Source organism: Kryptolebias marmoratus, linkage group LG18 (assembly GCF_001649575.2).
Source record: "Kryptolebias marmoratus isolate JLee-2015 linkage group LG18, ASM164957v2, whole genome shotgun sequence".
In the NCBI taxonomy this organism is placed as follows: domain Eukaryota; kingdom Metazoa; phylum Chordata; class Actinopteri; order Cyprinodontiformes; family Rivulidae; genus Kryptolebias; species Kryptolebias marmoratus.
In genome coordinates, this window is record NC_051447.1 from 13,798,598 (window position 1) to 13,816,554 (window position 17,957).

Below are 17,957 nucleotides of genomic sequence, written 5' to 3' on the forward strand. Positions count from 1 at the left end.
TGTAACTTTTTTGCACGTCAAATAATGTTTAGTGCCCTTTAAAACTAATTTAAACAACTTTTTAAATACATTTTATTGACGTCAGAAGATCAATGATTTAACAGCATGAGAAAGAATGAGTAAAATATCTAAGTGCTGTCTGTTGCTTATATAATGAATATTTTTGTTTCTTTGATTGTTTCCCGAGCGAGGGAACTCTTTACACACACGCTTCCCTACTCACAAATTTTTCTATCATAATAAGGATGATGGGCTGCCAAATTGTCCCTAAGATATAATTATCACAGGAGATGCATCTTTATAAACGTGTGATGAGACCCTTTTCCTCAACCTCGCATCGCGTACCTCCATTTGCTTTAATAGCATCTGTGGGCTTTTTCCTGCATATATAAATTTAAAACAAGCCTGCTTTTCTTCACCTGATAATGGTATCCCTCGCAGCGTTCACAGTGCCAGCAGCACGGCACACCTTTGACAACTTTCTTCCTTTCGCCTGTGCGGCACGGCATGCTGCACACAGACGCTGGCAGAGACGGGTCACCTGTTCTCCAACGCATGGCCTCCACCTGAGAAGGGCATACGCATGTCAGTGATCATTTGTGTGTACAAATGGAAAAATTAAACCTCTTGTACATCTTGTCAAGGGAAATAAAGGTTTTTTAAAAAAACTGTCATGTGATGAAGCATGTTACATGTCCTTTAACCTTCTGTAGAAACTGCATCTTGAGGGGATCTTGGAAAAGAATTAGCACACAAGCAGACCTTCTGATCATTTTGGCTGAGAGCTTCCAGGCGCAAAACTAACACCAGCTAGTATGGAAGCCAACAATCCAACCATAATTAGATCTGGCACTAATAAACCATCTGTATTTCCCCCTGTGTTTGTGTGTTGTGTGTGTGCATATGTTCTTCCATGTGTGCATTTTGTTTGTTTGTGCTTGTGTCACACTGGCTTTACAGTGAATCCCTGAGCTTTCCGTATGTCTGGTTTGTGTGCGTGATCTGATTTGTGGTTATGCATGCAGGAGTTTGAGTAAAAGTCTGTTAGTATGCTGACTCCCTGAGCACCATCAATCGCCATGAGTGCTGAAGTGAAATGGAGCATTTCTAGCACAAAAGCACCAGTCCAACAAAAACTAGTCAAGAGGAAGTTTCATTGTCCATTGGGGACAGAAAAGTAATTTTAATTTGACAGTAGAAATACACCCTCAGAATTTATACGCAAACATTGGGAGACTATATTTATTATAGCCTTGAAATCAAACACTAAAATAAACATATTTTGGAAAAAACTAATTATGTACAACCCAGTAAAAGTCAGACCCAGTTTCATTTTTTGTTTTTACCTTTATATCATCTTAATGGCTGCATTAACAGCTGCAGAAGGCAATAAACTGAGAATATTTCAGTCTCATCATAGATCAATTATTTTCAGAATTCTAATGATCAACATAAAACATTACAACACTGAGTAATTTATAGTCATATGGTTTAAGTTGCAAGTAATTAATGCAGCATAGTTTCTTTGTATACTCCTCACATTTCACAGGCTGCCACACTGTTGCCAATACAAAAATGCCTATAACATACTCAAAATTACAATCTCAGTTAGCTAAATTTGGCAAATTTTGCCTAAAACTTAACAAGTCAAAATGCTTCGTCTACTCTCACACTTATCATAAAACTTGCATACCTGACATGCAGTTCTGCAGCTGCTAAGGCGTGTCACTCTGTATTCTGATCAACATTCAAACTCTTTATTGATCATGAAAACATCCCCTGTGCCTTCAAACCCAGCTGGGTTATTAAAAAAAAAAAAATCACTCACATCTGTTGATTTGTCAGCCGTCAAAGTGTCCAATCATGTGTGTCTCGGCTGCATGTATTGCTGGAGTTTCTGATTCACTCTCAGTCAGCCGGAGCGTCCATCAGCCAGGAAGCATTTTGTGTCTATTAGTGTTCTCATCTGTCATCTGGCTTTTCTAATGAAGTCCTGGGTGGATTTATAACACAGCACTCCATCGTGCCAAAGGAGTTTATGTGCAAGCTTGTGTGAGAGTGTAAAGTCTGTGACTAAGAAACTGAGATAGTTATTGAGATTTCTGTTTGGTTGGGTTTTACCTTTGAAGTTTTAAGATTTATGATGCAAATGAATGTACAGTACAGACATAACACTGTAAAACTGCTAGTATGACCCAGTCTCATGCTTAAACTCTGTGAGGCAGCTCTGGAGAGACCTAAAACTCACTTATGCACCAGTGCTTCTATGTGCAACCTGAATAGGCTTTAATGTTTCTGCCAAGAAGACTTGAACAAACTTTCACAGTAAGATCATCAGGAGTGGGGGAACATTACACAGAGGACTATGCTGCACAATGCTGATGGAAATGTTTCTGTCACTATTAAAGAAAGTTATCAAACTCAGTTATTTAGCCTTTCTAAATGGATGGGTTTTTTTTATTTCCAAGTTTAAATTGTGGCTGTAGAACATATGCTGAAAAACAGTTTTATTCATAGCAAAAATACCTATCGCTCAAAAAAATGTCACTTATAATAATACAGCATCAATATACTCCATTCACTAAATCAAAATTATATTTAGACTTCTGGAAACATTTGTCAACACGACATAGTTCCCATGGTCTTGTTGTAGAAACAAAAATTGACTTTAACACATTTCCAAAAGTTAACAGTGTGTTTTGTAGGTAATACTTTTTGTAAAAAAGAAAAAAGATAACCACAATTATTTGCAATTATCACATGTAACACATGTGGCTAAGCAAGTTCATGAGAGTGTTTAAATGATGCAATGAAAAACACTTCATAGAACCCAAACAAAATGTTAAATATCGCCCTTTTCCGAAAAGTGAAGGTAAACTATGATGGGGTTTTTTTTTGCCTGTGACTGTATGCATGTGTTTGTCTTATGAACCATTTGACAAATTTTAATGAAACTTTCAAAAAGTAGTTATTGGATGTTCATTTACAACTGAACATAAGTCAATTTCACAGATACTGAGCCTCGAATTATCGTCTTTATTTTTTATCGTTTTCACAAAGTTTATCAGTGGTATTCTCGTGTAACTGTTGCTTTTGTGAAAATAAAAGCGTATGTGTATGTGAAAAAAAATAAAGTCTTACTTTGAGATGTAGTTTGTTGGTCCAGGAGCCGATGACTCTGTACTCAGCTGTGGATCTGTTGGTGATCTGGTACTGGAAGATGTCGTATCTTCCTGGAGCATCTCCGTTCTCATTAAACATCACCGGTGTACTGGCACTTCCTGGAACAAACACAGAACAACAGCTTAGTAAATTCATACAGGAACATTTTGATTTATTGTAAAGTGGCTCACTGTTTGATTGATTAGTATAGCAATGACTTTAATTTTGAAAAAGTATGAAACTAAGGCAAAACAGGAGCTGAGATCATTTGTAAATTAAATGAACATGTCATTTTCTAGCTGTATTATCTGAAAACAAAAAGAAAAGTAAGGATTATAAGTTCTTGGCATGTTAATATGTTATCAAGTCATACATAAATATATTTCTTCTGGCAGCATTTTTGTGAGCTATGAAAGCCAAAACATAATCACCTTTACTCCGACCTGTTTGTGCTTGTGTGTGCTGCTGATTGAATGTGTGCACACATCAACAAATTTAGATTACCTCTCAGATTTGCCTTCAATAAGGCTCAACGCAAACCTTTTATCGTTCTCTGTCTTATTGGCTGCTTTAGTTTTATATAACGATACAATCAAATTATATTGCTGAATGTGGAATAGCATAAAAGAAATCCAATTGGAGTATGCATGAGAAGAAAGCACGGCATTATGGAAACTCCTTTTGTGCAGAAAGTTATTTGTAGTGCTGGTTGATGAGAAAAAAAGTGTTTAAAAACAAAACAGAAAAAGAAAAAAGAAATAATCTTTAAAAAATGGTTTATATAAACATAAGATGGAAAAACAAATAACTAATAAAATATGACGAAAAACAAATAGTTTCAGAAAAAAATTCAGTAAAGCTTAGAGTGTAAGAAAAACATTCAGACTGACAAGCAGATGTCTCAAGTTCTTAATTATGTTACAGTTTAGGACTGCAAGAAAATGTCATTTATTCCTTTTACTTTATGTGCTTTAGCCACAATATTAAACTTTTAAATGCAGATCTATAAAGTTAATCTTTAGACCATTTATTTAACTTTTGACAAGTATTAGAGAAAAACCACTCAGAGGCACCACAGTTGACTTGTCACATCTAAAACCTTCCTACAGCTAAGAGGTTAAAGTTGATTCTCTCACAATAACTTGAATCTCATAAAAATAAAGTCCTGCAGCGCACTGCAAAACATAAAATAAACCTAAAATTGATCCACATATTGAAAAATGTTTAATATCTTCTATGTTAGCTGATTTTAATACATTACCCATACCAGTGCATTTTTAGATGCCCCTCCCATTTTAGCTATATGCAACCCACCACCCCGAAAGTTTCCCAAGTACATTTCCAAAGTCATTGATGACATGAGGTTGCATCTCAGGTAGAGAACCAGAGAAGACAGAAATAATTGTGTTTGCTGAAAGCTCTATACATCTTTTAAGAGTGGCATGCCTTTTTTGTTTGTTTTGGCCAGAGGTTGTATGTTCTAAGAAATGCAGCAACTCTTTGAAGTGAAGGTATACGGGTACGCTGGGAGGTAGATCAGTTTATGCAGAACAAAATCAAGCTGTTTTCTCTGAAACTAGCAGTTATCTTAAAGAAAAAAAAAATATTTGCAACAATTTAGTTTGACAATTTCTGAGAAGAAGAATTTACCATTTACCTCAAACACACACCATGACAAAGGACGACATTATAGTATCAATATGTTGTAAAAATCCTGACAAACTTCCATCTGTTTAATGGTTTGATTTAGGAGATTCAAAGGCATGCTTGCTTGCCTCAGGGATTTTTGTAAGTAGTACATATATTTAACATAACATTAGCAGAAAAAACTAAGGCTTCTCTGCTCATCTCCTTGTATAATGAAGCTGAATTTGTCTCCTCTCAGCTGAAAAACAACAATTTTCCAAAGGATAAAGGACATTTGGAGCCCACTGATTGTTTCTGAAATGTTCATTTGAGCAGACTGAATTTTTTCCCCCCTCCATTATCGGAAATGATTCTTTCGATAAGCATGCAAAGTATCTTGAATCTCGAGGAACAACTTCAGGTAGTACTTTTGACATACTCCTTTAAAAAAATTTATTTTGGGGGTTTGTAGGGCAAATAAACAACCTTTAACACTTGCTTTTCTGAAAATATGACTGTGTTTAGGCCACCATAATGCAGTGGAATTTCATTTGTAAAAAACAAAAGATAATTTGATATATTACCAAACTTTTATATAAACCTTCACTTAATACCAAGTAGGTCTTTTATTTTTATGAGTGAAAGAATGCTGATTATTGTATAATGCATTGAGGTCAAGGCCATTATTTTACTGGCATTAAGTCTGCTCAACTCAGCCAACTTGGCGAATAACCGTTACCTCCAGGATTTCTATCCAACAAAACAGCACCACACAAAATTTGGCATACAATGTTCAGAATTTTCTTTTTCTTCACAATAGGAAATGCTGTTTGTTATGACTGAGCAAAATGTTCTGCTCTAAGACGTTACAGAATCACTCATTATTAAATCAAAGCTGCTACTGCCATGTACTGGTGAAAATGAGAACTGACCTACAAGTTTGATTACATCTGCAGGTGAGGTCTACACTTCATACAGAGACACCAAAACACACACACTGGTGTGGTATTAAAGAAATAGGAGTTGTGCCTTTTGAACAAATGCAGCAGAGCCCTTTGACATAACTGTAGGAGATGTTAAAAATCCACTCACAAATGAAAAGGAAATACTGGATGTTAAGTTCATATGTAAAAACAAATAAAACAAAATAATGAGGTGACTTTTGTTTTTCTTTGTGCCTTTAGTCTTAAAAAAACTTTCAGGTGTTTGTTTCAATCAGTTATCAGTTTTAGCAAGAAAATTTTCTGGTACAAAGCTGCCTTAGCTGGAAATGTTGCATTTAGACAGAGATGATTAAAATGATTCATATATAATGTGTCAGTAATTGGTGACAAGATAAATGTGCAACAGAGAAATGAAAACAATATTGCAGTTATTATGAATGCACGGCCTGGGATGTGATACATTATGCAAATGTATTGATTTTTTTCAATTTATCTAAGACATGATTGTTGTTTGACATCAAAACAACGCTGATGTATTTGTATTAGCCACATGTTTGAGGCTATCCACTGCCGGCTCCACTGTATTTGATCAGGACAAAATTGTGTTGATTCTGTAAGTATTTTGATGTGCAACTGGTTCACACCTACCATGAGAATCAGCCCCTTTTTGTATCTTAAAGTTAAATTATTCCTCCAGTAAAGGTCCAACCTCCATTCTCTGTCCACATGGACTCTGATAAAGACAATAGTGTTGACATTTGAAGGTTTTTATACAAATAAAAGCTAATTCGTGAGCTCCTTTCATTTCCAGAAAAAAATGTCAGCTATCAAAATGTGGAAGGTGCAGCAGATGGGGTTTTATCATATATCACATATACAACCTAAAACGGCTAATATAAAATGATGCTAATTTGATGCTTGTTTGCCTTTTTTTTGTCTCCTGTTTGAATCCAACAAAACATTGCACCATTGTGAATGTGCTCATGTACTTTAGCTTCATTGTGTTGGAGCACCAACAGATCAACTTCTCACAAATTAACCTTGAGAAGCTATGAATTCAGCTGTTGCCCTGACAACACACCACATTCTAAAGTGCCTATCCGGCTGTTCAAAGGAAAATGCATTCAAAAATTTAAACTAGATATCCTGCATTTTTTATAACTGTTGATGACTATGTTGCCAAAGCAGATCAAATTTTTGTTTGTTAGCACAAAGTAAATTCATGCAATTCTGTGGTCTCCTTTCTTTCAGATAACTGTGTAACGTTAAGCACGCTGAAAGGTGGCTGTATCAAAACATAATTTAACATGCCTGAAGGAAAATGTAGTTTAGTTTATTTGCACCAAAAACCTGCAGGTGCATTTTAAGGATAATTTTATTTTTAACAAAACATATTACATAAATTAACTGGGTGAAATATTAGTATTTTTTATCATTTACCCTAATATAGAAAACAATCTATTTCTAAACCTTTTTAGTTTTGTGCTCACATTGAGCTTGGTCAGGAAAAACTTAAACTTCTACTTGTTAAAAAATGTTAGTGAAAATGTGCACACTAACATTTTTCTGGGCTTATTTTAACTCCTCAGATTTTCTCCAAGCTGCAGCAAGGGCATCATAACGACAAAGGCTTCACTGAAATGGTTTCAAGCAACATACCAATTCCTGCCTGCCAGAGGCACAGCTCTGTAGCTTCCACACAGAATCAAGCTCTCCCTGAGGGTATTAACTATCCAATATCAGAAGTCCCACAACTATCCAGATTTTCAGATACTGAAAATATCACCCCCTGCCTAATGACCTATGTCCCCAAATAACCAAAGATCAAAATTATTATTTTATCAAACACTCTTTGTCAACAATATTAGAAGGCAAATGTTGCAGGAAAAGATTGACAGTATGCATCAAGTATACTTTTTAAAAACAAGTACAATGGGTGTAATTTGAAAAGATCAACACTTAAAAAGTCTTAAAGACTTTGAACATTGAGCGAGGAAAATCAATCTGTCCATCCACCCCTTGCTGGATATTGTGCCTGGAAAGTATCCATGCCATGTTAACATGGACATGTTTGAAGGTATACAAGAATAACAAAGACAGCAAATTTCCTTATAGAAACTATGTTAAAAAGAAGTTACAACCATAAACAACTCAGAATATACACAGTAAATGTTCGCTTACAAAAGCATATTCAACGCAAGAGAGTGGAGCTACATTTTGAAACAGTTAAAAATTGTTGTTGGACCAGAAAGTCCAACAACAGATTCTGTGAGATTAATTAGCCTAGCCTTTTAAACCTTTCCGGCTGACAAAGACAGTAACAGGCAGATGGAAGCTGAGAACTAAATGGACAAAGAGAGTAAATAAAGCCTTACACAACCTTCTGGTTCTGGAGCCAGAGATGCAGCAACACAAAGGAAAAAAAGAAGGGTGGGGGTGTTTATTCAGAAAGTGTTAGAGAAGACAACCAAAAAGGGCTTCAAAGGCCTCCAAGTCTTGCCTGGTTCACTTTAGAAACATTCATGGTGAACAGCAAGTTTTAACAGGGACTAAATGTTTATGACGAGGAGATGCAAGAACTCCACTGCAGCATTCATTAATAAAACATGGGTCTGTGCGTGTGTTCTGACTTTGTGCCAACAGGCTCCCATCTGTGGGCTGTGCATCCACAGCACTAATAGGGGAGAGCGACAAAGACAGTTCAAACACAGAAAGAGAATCTGAAATGGCAGATGAAAAGTGATAATGAAGCCCGATCTTGTGTCACAGAAATGCTGATTTTCACACCAATCTCCAGCAGAGGTGGTAACAGAGTCTGTGAAGCTTCTTAAAACTAGTCACCATTGCTTACTGACAGTTTATTTTTTTATGTTCCTGTCCAAAGATTTCCACCAAATAAATTCACTTATAGGTGTTTTTTTTTTTTTCAAACTAGTTTATACGACTTTGCTGTAAAACCTCCATTCTGGCTAAGCCCCTTGCCTTCTACAGCAGCTGCTTTTCCTTCTCTCTTCAGATTTAATTTATTCCTGTGCTCAGGTCTCTGAAAGTATCCCCCCACTTCTATTCAGCTTGCATTTTCAAACTTCCAACTTTGATTCTTCCATCTTTATTTTCACTTGTCTCAAAAAGCATCTCTCATCAGAGTCTTTGTTACACTGTTGCCTTGTCTAAGCAGGACAAAAAGACAGGACATGCTAAGAGCCAGTAGATAAAGAAACAATGAGAATCCAGTGACATAATGTTTTTTATATGTAATAAATAAATTACCATAGCATGAACATAGTGAAATAATTATCTTTACATAGGAACAGACCCACACAAGTATGCAGAGCACCAAGATGATTTGCAATCTCATGTAATTACAGAAAACTAATTTACGGAGCCAATATTGGTGCTGTGATTTGAAGAAAGTTGGAGGAGAGAAATAAAGAATGGAAAAATAGAGAGAGAATACCTTATTGTTGATCAAAACAGATGAAACAGTCTGAATGTGGATAGAAATACAATTTAGGAAGAATGAGTGTGATGTAGAAATGAAGTAAATAGGCAAAGAAATAAAAAGTTACATAACCACCTTTGACAGGAGAAAATAGCTGAATAAGAAATGGAAAAAAAACGTTGTACTAAAAATGACACTTTAGAGAATTTTGTAGAAGCTAGAACATGCAGATTTATTAGTTTATACCAACTGATAATTCTGTCCATCCAGCCAGCAATCTATATACTAATCATCCAATCCATCCAACCAAAGGTCCATCTGTTATGCTTCACAGCAAATTAGTACAAACAATATTAGAATAAAATGATGCAGATTCTGAGTAAAACTATTAGTGCTACCTATAATTTGTCAGTACAGCTGATAGACTGGCATTGCCACCTTAAATTCAATCTCCATTAAATGTACTTTACTCACAAAACAATATACAGGTAGTTATACGTCATGTGTGAACTGTAAGCAACATTTATAGGTAGTCAAAAAACGATGATGCATTATTCTGTGAAGACTTGGGATTTGCATTTTTTGTCGTCTTATTTTTTCTACTCAAATTTCTAATTTTTGATTATTTTGCTTCTGTTTGAATATATGTCTAATGTATACACACTTTTTTTTGTTTAATTGCTTTTGTTTCTACCTTTTCTCATTCTGTTCTATCTACAGTTTTACTCTGCCAATGATCCTCCTGCAGAAATTAGCCCATTGTAATGGCAGGAGGTAATATAACACAAAAGATAATGACTCAGAGACAGGAGCAACAGAAAAAAAACACTACATGGTGCAATACAGCCTAAATATAAATACTTTAAGCACAGACTGACTTAAGTCAATTTTTACATTCCTAACACAGACTGACTTAAGTCAGTCTGTGTTAGGAATGTAAAAATTAAACAATGTGAATTTGTACAGGTTCTTGGATGTGCATGAACATGATGCGAAGCCATGTACCAATGCAGTTCTGAGTTTAAATCTAGATGCCTTTTTTGTCTTTGTACCAATAAAATTGGATCTGTTTAATGATCAAATTAACATTCTTCAAGCAGGTTTGTATTACAGGCATCCACTCAGCCTGAATCACAATTAATTGTGGGTCCAGCTTCATGAAAGTGCATTGTAATCTTAAAACAAGAATGTTTGAGAGTGGACATTTTTTATCAGGCAGTAAAAATTTGTCTCAATAACTGATAGTCATTTCTTTGCTTTGTTGAATTACACAGAATCTAAATTTATTTAATCTAAACTCTTTTTGAATCCCTTTATATTGAAGGCTGTGTTGTAGTTTACCATATTGGGTTTTGCTGCTTGTTTATCTTTAAAGTATCAGACTGTTGACAGTGTATGAAAATGCATATCACATCAGGCAGAGACAAAAGATGCACAACCCTAGTCTGTAAATTACTGTACTATTTGGTAACCCGTTGATTACTTTTTCATCGTACTGTACTGCAGCAGACACTATTTCAAACATCAATAAACCTCTAAATCCACAACATGATCCTGCACATAAGCCTATGATCTTGTCATGTGTGAACTGTAAGTGACTTCAGTAAGCAAAGGAACTAAGTCGGTATCAGGTTGACAAATGCCTGAAAGACATTTCAAAGATCTTCACAGAATACTGAATTAGCAAAAAAAACAAAAAAAAACCCAAACAAAATAGAACATAAAGGACCTCTTGGTAATTCATATGAATACTCATACCTTTCTAAGTAAAATGCCAGTTCCCAAAGCATGAAGCATGAAATAGGAGACAATTAGCCTACAGTATGAAATTATTGTAATTAAGTTTGTTGGTGAATGTGAGCATGAATGATTGTCTTGTGTATCTCTGCATTGGTTTTATGATGGATCTGACCAGAGGACATGGCTGGATAAATGATTGCAGAATTGTGAACAATGATTCCAAACCTGCTGACAGAATGACTTGAAAAGAAAAAAAAAAGTTAGAAAGAAATACTATGGCAGGAACTTAATATACAAATGTTTGAAAATCTCAGTGAAGAAAAGTAAAATTTTGCATTAAAACTAAATTATTTCTCATGGAATTAAGTGACTGGTAAGATCACATAGAAGAAGCTTACTTGAAATTATTGCTGTTTGTTGGTGCCACAAACTACGGAACCACAGAATGCATTTAGTTTTTATTTTTAAACCCAGCCTCTGCATTTAGGCTTAGTTCTTATTCATAAAAAAATGACACAGCAATACTGTGTAGTTTATTTTACGGTTAATCTAAGTTTCTCTTTTTTGCCAAATAAATAGCGCTGCTTTAGTTCCTTTTTTTTGCTGTGTCTTACCAAAGAAATTGTATATTTTAAAAATGCTTCTTCTTAAAATAAGTTATTTTGTAACTGCACTTTATTAGCCCCATCTCCCAACAGACTCTCACATTTTCCTTGCAGATAGCTTCATACCCAGTCTCTTTGTCGCCTACATACTTCCCTCCTCTTTTTTTCCTCTATTTTGCCCTCCTTGTCCTCTAAAGTCATTGTGTCTAGTTCGACTTACTGCTCTCTCTAACCCTCTCTGTAACCTTTACTCCCCTTTCCTCTCTCTAGGAAAAAAATAGCCTGGTCAAGTTTATCAACTCTAAATAAAATACGCCTTCCATTCTGTTGTCCTCTCACTTTCTCCCTGAGGTCATTATGAGCAGATGAACTAAGTCACCCCCAGCTGGTTAGTCCCTTCCTCTCATGATTACAATCACTCCCAGTTTATGTGTATCCCCAGGGTTGTTCAGCCACGTGTAGAGATCATCATCTCAAAGTCACACCCTTCTAATTAGTGCAAGCAGCTTCCAGTGGGAATGTCCATCTTGTTTCTCTGCTGGAGTTATTATCTGGTAGAAAAAACAATCAATTTTATTTGAATGACAAAGAAGGCACACATCCATATGCATGAAAAACAAAACCTAGAAATTTTCTCACATTGCTATGCAAACCTTTGGTAGTCTTTCTATTCATTTAAAAATATTGGTGTCAACTGAATTGTAGGAAACTACTTAAAAAAGGTGCAATGTGCTTTAGCTCCTTTTATTTGTATCACTTGTGCTTGTTAACAAAACAAGGAATACAGTTTTTTTGAAACTCAAACTCTTCTTTCAATTAAAGATCTAGCTTTCCTTGAAGGAATGCATATACTTTTTGATAAACATGGTTGATGCTAGTAATTACCACTAAAGTTTCAAGAAAGAAATGTTATGAATGAGTCTCAGCTACTACTATTAGTTATTATATTAGTTCATTATCTGTAAAATTGGCTGAGTTGTAGCCATATTTGTGTTTCCTCATGTCTTTTGGGTCTGGTGGCCAACTTAAATTAGGCAAATTACAGAAGTTATTCAGTTGTAGATGTGCATCCAATGATTACTTTCTGTGAAAACTTGACAATCCTAGTTGCCTTCATTGCAATTGAACTTGAAATCTCATCCATAAAAAATCCGAACTGCAGAGTAGACAAGATACTGCCTTTGAGAAGTTTAAACCTTATATTGAACAGATCAGACTTCATGCCAAGCATTTAAACACAATTCTCCCACAGAGCACGCAAGAAACTGACAGCAACAATATATATGCTTCCTTATTTTTATTCCTGTACCTGTGCCTCTCTTTCTTTTCCTGTCACTGCTGTGAACTCCTAGGTTAGACTTTGCTAGTTAAGTTGGCTTGGTGTAAATCCAGCTGGAGAACAATCCCTGCCTTAAGAACTCAAAATCATCTCCTCCCACTCACTGGGTCGAGTTCTCTCATGCAACTGAATCGGTGTGAATCCAAAGCAGCAGCAGCAGAGAGAATCCATGTTCCTGCAAACTTTTTCTCGTACAGTCTTTTTTATAATGTGAAATGAACAGTTAGAGCTACCTTTGACATTTCCCCTTTTCTTCTTTAGTGTTATCAATGTCAAACTGATGCAAATTGATAACAAAAACATCCAGCAGACCTTGTAGCTCTTCTTCAGCCACTTGCACAAACACAGCAGAGACTCAACACGTTTTAAACATTCATGACTCGGAAACAAAAAGCCATAACTCAAGAGAAAAGCATGCCTAAGCTTTGAAAAGACATCGGTTTAAATTATATTTCTAGTGTTTGTGTTTAAGCTCAGTAGTAAAAAAAAATCTTGGAGACTAAAATAACAATAATTTGAGGTAAGTCCTCTGGGGTTAATAAAAAGAAACAATATTCATTCAGATTTCAAAACTAGTAAACAGAGGACTATAGGTACAATACGCTTAAATATATTATACAGTATATGAATCTTTAACAACAAAAGATCATGTAGAAGAACAATGTGAGGCAGATTGTCTTCTGGCAGTTTCAGTGTATTCTTTGACTATTAAAAAAATCTGGATTTATATAATTATTTAATGAACATTCAAGTTCATTGTGCTTCCACTCAAATAACTTCACTGAAACTCCACCTTAGAGTTCAAAAATATACATGTGACTATTGAAAAGACTTCAGTGTGAAGTTTACATAATTCTTCTCTTGATTTTGATCTTTTAATCATTTAAGAGTTAAAAACTGAATCTATTCACAGTATTCTACATAAACAAGTTTATTTAAATGGTGTTAATATTTTCTTTGAACTTAACTTTCTGTTACTTGAGGGACCTGAACTAAGCGCAGCTACAAGTTACAACATTAAACTATGCACTATTCAGAAGTGAATGGTTGCCTTAAAAAGTGAAAGACATTTAGGCAATATTTGGCTAAATCGTGCAGAAAAAAAGTTGATGCTTCTCCTTTGCTGTAGAAAATAAAGATCCATGCCCTAAGCATCAAGACAAAAAGCTTATGCCAAAATATGCTTGCACACCTGGTTTTGTTTTCTTTGCAGTCACAGAGTGAGTCTAGATCCCACATGCAAGAAACTAAGAGGAGAAAGGAAAAGAGCCACAACTTACAAAAGAGCTTAGAGACATTTTGCTGCTTAAAAAAAATCTCTCAAAGCATTGTACATATATTTTTGGTCAAACAAACAACACAATGCCTTTTATTTATGTGAGTATAGGTTTTCGCAGCTGATGCGGTGCTTACATAAACAGGCTTTTATTCAATAGCATCAACCTTGTAGTGCTTTGAGGCTGATAAAATATATATTCTCAATGGAACATTTTTAGTCACAGTTTCAACCCTTTTTTGCTTTGTGACAAGAACAGCAGAAAAGTATGTAAATGAGAGCAGCTTTTTTGTAAATGTGCCCATATTAACATATATTAAATAGGAGCACAGTGTATATGAGAGAAGCAAACAGATGTAACCAGATCAGCAAAGGAAAAATCTACACTATCATATGGTTATTGTTATTTGATGCAACATCTATCAACAAACAACTTTTTAAGAAAGTTTATCCTGTGAATATTTAACATATGAATAGGGATTGATAGTGGAAAAGTTCATGCTGTGTATACATTTAGTTAAAATTTGAAACTTGTAAATTATGAATGTGAATGAGTTTATTTTCAATCTGTGTGAGCTGAACATGCACAACACTACCAATAAAGCTTGTTCACTGACATCACCAAAACTGTTTTTCCACCATGATGGACAGCAGTTTGCATAGCATTAGTACTTACACTACAGATGATAGTGAAGATATTTTAATGCAAGGGTGAGAGCAACACCATTGCACTACACTAGAGTTTGAGTTCTGGGGTTTGAGCACAATGCTGCCTCACACACCAAACTTCTAAGTGTAGCTTGACTTTAAACCTCATTAGGCCCTCAGACCTCACTCCTTAGAATCAAGGCAGTCAGGGACATGTGGAGGTGCGCTCAGTGGGTAACCAAAGCCAAACTAGAGTCTGATTCAGGCAGCAAGGTGGGTGACCCACTCAAAAAGCCATATGTGAGCTATAAACAGAAGAATGGACTTTCCCCTATCCTTACTTTGTCCTGGATGAACATCGGTAGCGTCTTTGTTGCTTGGTTTGCCAGTCTTCTTTGGATCCTGTCTATACCTGGCTGGTACCTGTTGCTGGCACACAGATTGTCATCCTTTGTAAGATGGAATAAACCTCCAGAACTTACAACTGCTCAGTCGGGAATGGTTGTTATTGAGGGGCCAAGCTCCAACCAGGATGGGCTTTATTAATGCTAGACTGTTAGCAAACAAAACTTCCATTTTAAAATACTTCTTTACTGCCCGTGGATATTTGTGTGACAAAAACCTGGCAGAGTGCTGATGAATTAAGTATTATTTTTTAACTTCTACCCTTAGATTGTACTTACTTTAACACAGAGGAGTACTGGATGTGGAGGAGCTGTTTTTAAGAAGTAGTACAAGCTATTGTTGAGCAGGAGATAATTATTTTGCTGATTTTACTAAATTATTTTCTTTCAACAGGAACCACTCAAGTTGCTGAACTACCAACAAAGGACGTGTTTGTCCAAGGTCTCAGGTAAACAGAAGTCACATGATTCACTGATTTAAGCTGAACAGGCCACAGTTTCCACAACTGATGTGCTTTTCATTAGGACACATGTAAGTTATGCTTCTCAATCATATCAGGTTTATATTGTAACATGTTTGAGTTGAATTTCAAGTCATACTCAAAACTTTTTTTTTTTTTTGTAAAAACCATACACTCACAGCTAACTCAAGGGAAAACTTATATTAGGTCTATTTTTTTCAAATACATTTTTGTATTTGATAATTTAATGACATATCCATGGAAACGTGAAAGACTAAAGGTGCATGTATTCTATCAGATAGTGCCATCGGTCTGTAAAACAACAAGGCAAACTTGCATTCTCAAATCATTTGAACACTGCAATCTTTTTTTTTTACTCTCCAAGATCACTTGCACCTCATTTTGTGAGCTTCCAATGATTGAGAAGGTTTCAGTGATTCATCTAGGGATTAAGTTTGTGACCTAGTGTTTATAGGATGATTTCTCTCGCCTCTAGGCCAGCAATAACTGAGCAGCACACCTGAGCATAAACCTGCTGCTGGAGTATGAAAGAGCAATCATCGTCCGCTTGTGAATTGCTTTCTGACACTTCAAGCAATGAGAAACGGATGGTTCGGGATACAACACACACCAGTACACATTCCCACACAATCATATTCATGCAGTTTTAATCTTACATCTAAATCAGACAGGCCTTCCTGTAATCTACACAACACAACAACCTTTCTGGGGCTCTCTTGCGCTGTAATTCATCAGATTTTATGTATTCCATGCAGTACTGCGGAGAGGAACACAGGAAATGAAAAGTAGGAACTGGAGCATTGAGGGGAAAAGAGATTAATAAGAATGTATTCAAATACAGAGTCTGATGCTACTTGGAAATGAGAAACATTTGGACAAATAAAAACTGCAGAAATAAAGGTCTAGTATTCTTTGAAGGAATGTACACTGCCTGCTGCTTTTCATGCCAGAGTTTTAAATGAAGATCATTTTGTGATGACAATAAATAAATAAAAATATAAATAAAAACCACAAGAAAGCAACTAATTTACAATGAAATGTCTTCACTAATTGCACAAGCTTGGCAACCCACAGGGCCACTAGACACCATCTCTAAAAAGAACAAATAAACCTTTTCTAATGTTTAAACTATAGAAATCAATAACCTAATCATTTACCTTTGTGGCACAGTCTCCCAGAGTTAAACAATTATTTTACATACACTTTCCTTTATTTCAGTTCAGTGTAAAAGGTTTACTAGATGTAATTTTAGGTCACTTCAGTTTCTCCATCACAGGTAAGCATTCCCCGAGTCGATAACAAATCAATATCTCTGCTACTATTTGTAATAATGTCTAAAACCAGAGCTGGATAAAGATTTATTCTACATGTTAGGTCTGAATATGTAAATCTAAATCCCAAAGTCATAGGTAAGTAGACTTCTGGGTAAACTATGTCTGAAACATTAGCAGAAAGTCATCGCTCACAGCTGAAATTGTTATTCACTTTAAATGTTGCCAGACCATTAAATGGAGATTATCACCAGCTATTACTCTTGTATATAGTGGTGAAGCAGTATACCCTTCCCCAGCTCCCTGAGGGTTAGTTAGGTGTGATCATTCCTACTGATAGGAAGTAAACATTAAGGAGGCCCGTTTAAATAGGTGACCTACTGTGGTTGTGTAGGAATGTCTACATCCAGTCTACATAAGGCCAAGCTGCTACTGGTTATACGTCATTTCTCTTTTCCTATAAATGCTGATTTTTCTTAGTGTGCTTAAGGTTGATGATAGCCTTCTGAGCCTCCAAATAAATAAAAGAAGATGTCTTTTGACCATTTCTATGGGAGTAAAAGGCAGAGCATTCCTTAAAGGTATGCATATCACCCTGCCCTTCATGTCAGAATTTTAGACTTCAATCAGCTTATGTTGAGATATAATCGAGTTGAGGCCATTTTTGGTCAAACCTTGAAAATAATATTATGCACGGAACTTGTACGACATTGCAAGATGCTATACTCAGAGTATGCATTGAGAATCACTCTCAGCTACTACCACATCAAATTGTAGCTCAATATGTGTTAAACTGACTGAGCTACAGCCATTTGTGTGTGGGCTAAGAATGACTTTGAAAGCCATCTAAAACTGGATTGACTTTAAAAGGGAAACAGTTGTAGTTGTCTATCCCATGATTATTTTGTACAAGTTTCAGTAAATTCTGTCTAGTGGTTCATGAGATATTTTGCTAACAGACAAACAAGGTGTACTAAATCAGTTAATCAGTTAGTGCTCAGAGTATAAGATGAAGATT

General features: G+C 35.6%; 1 protein-coding gene across 5 annotated transcripts in view; it reads right to left on the bottom strand.

The window, feature by feature from the left end:
- Positions 1-17,957, bottom strand: part of grm8a (glutamate receptor, metabotropic 8a) — a 254,348-nt gene that overhangs the window by 25,040 nt on the left and 211,351 nt on the right. For all 5 annotated transcript variants that reach the window (XM_017414877.3, XM_017414878.3, XM_017414879.3 and 2 more), the window contains 2 exons: positions 3,142-3,281; positions 420-566 (listed from right to left, as the gene is read on the bottom strand). In XM_017414877.3, coding sequence (XP_017270366.1) covers positions 420-566; positions 3,142-3,281 — 287 coding nt within the window. The remainder of the gene's footprint in view (positions 1-419; positions 567-3,141; positions 3,282-17,957) is intronic.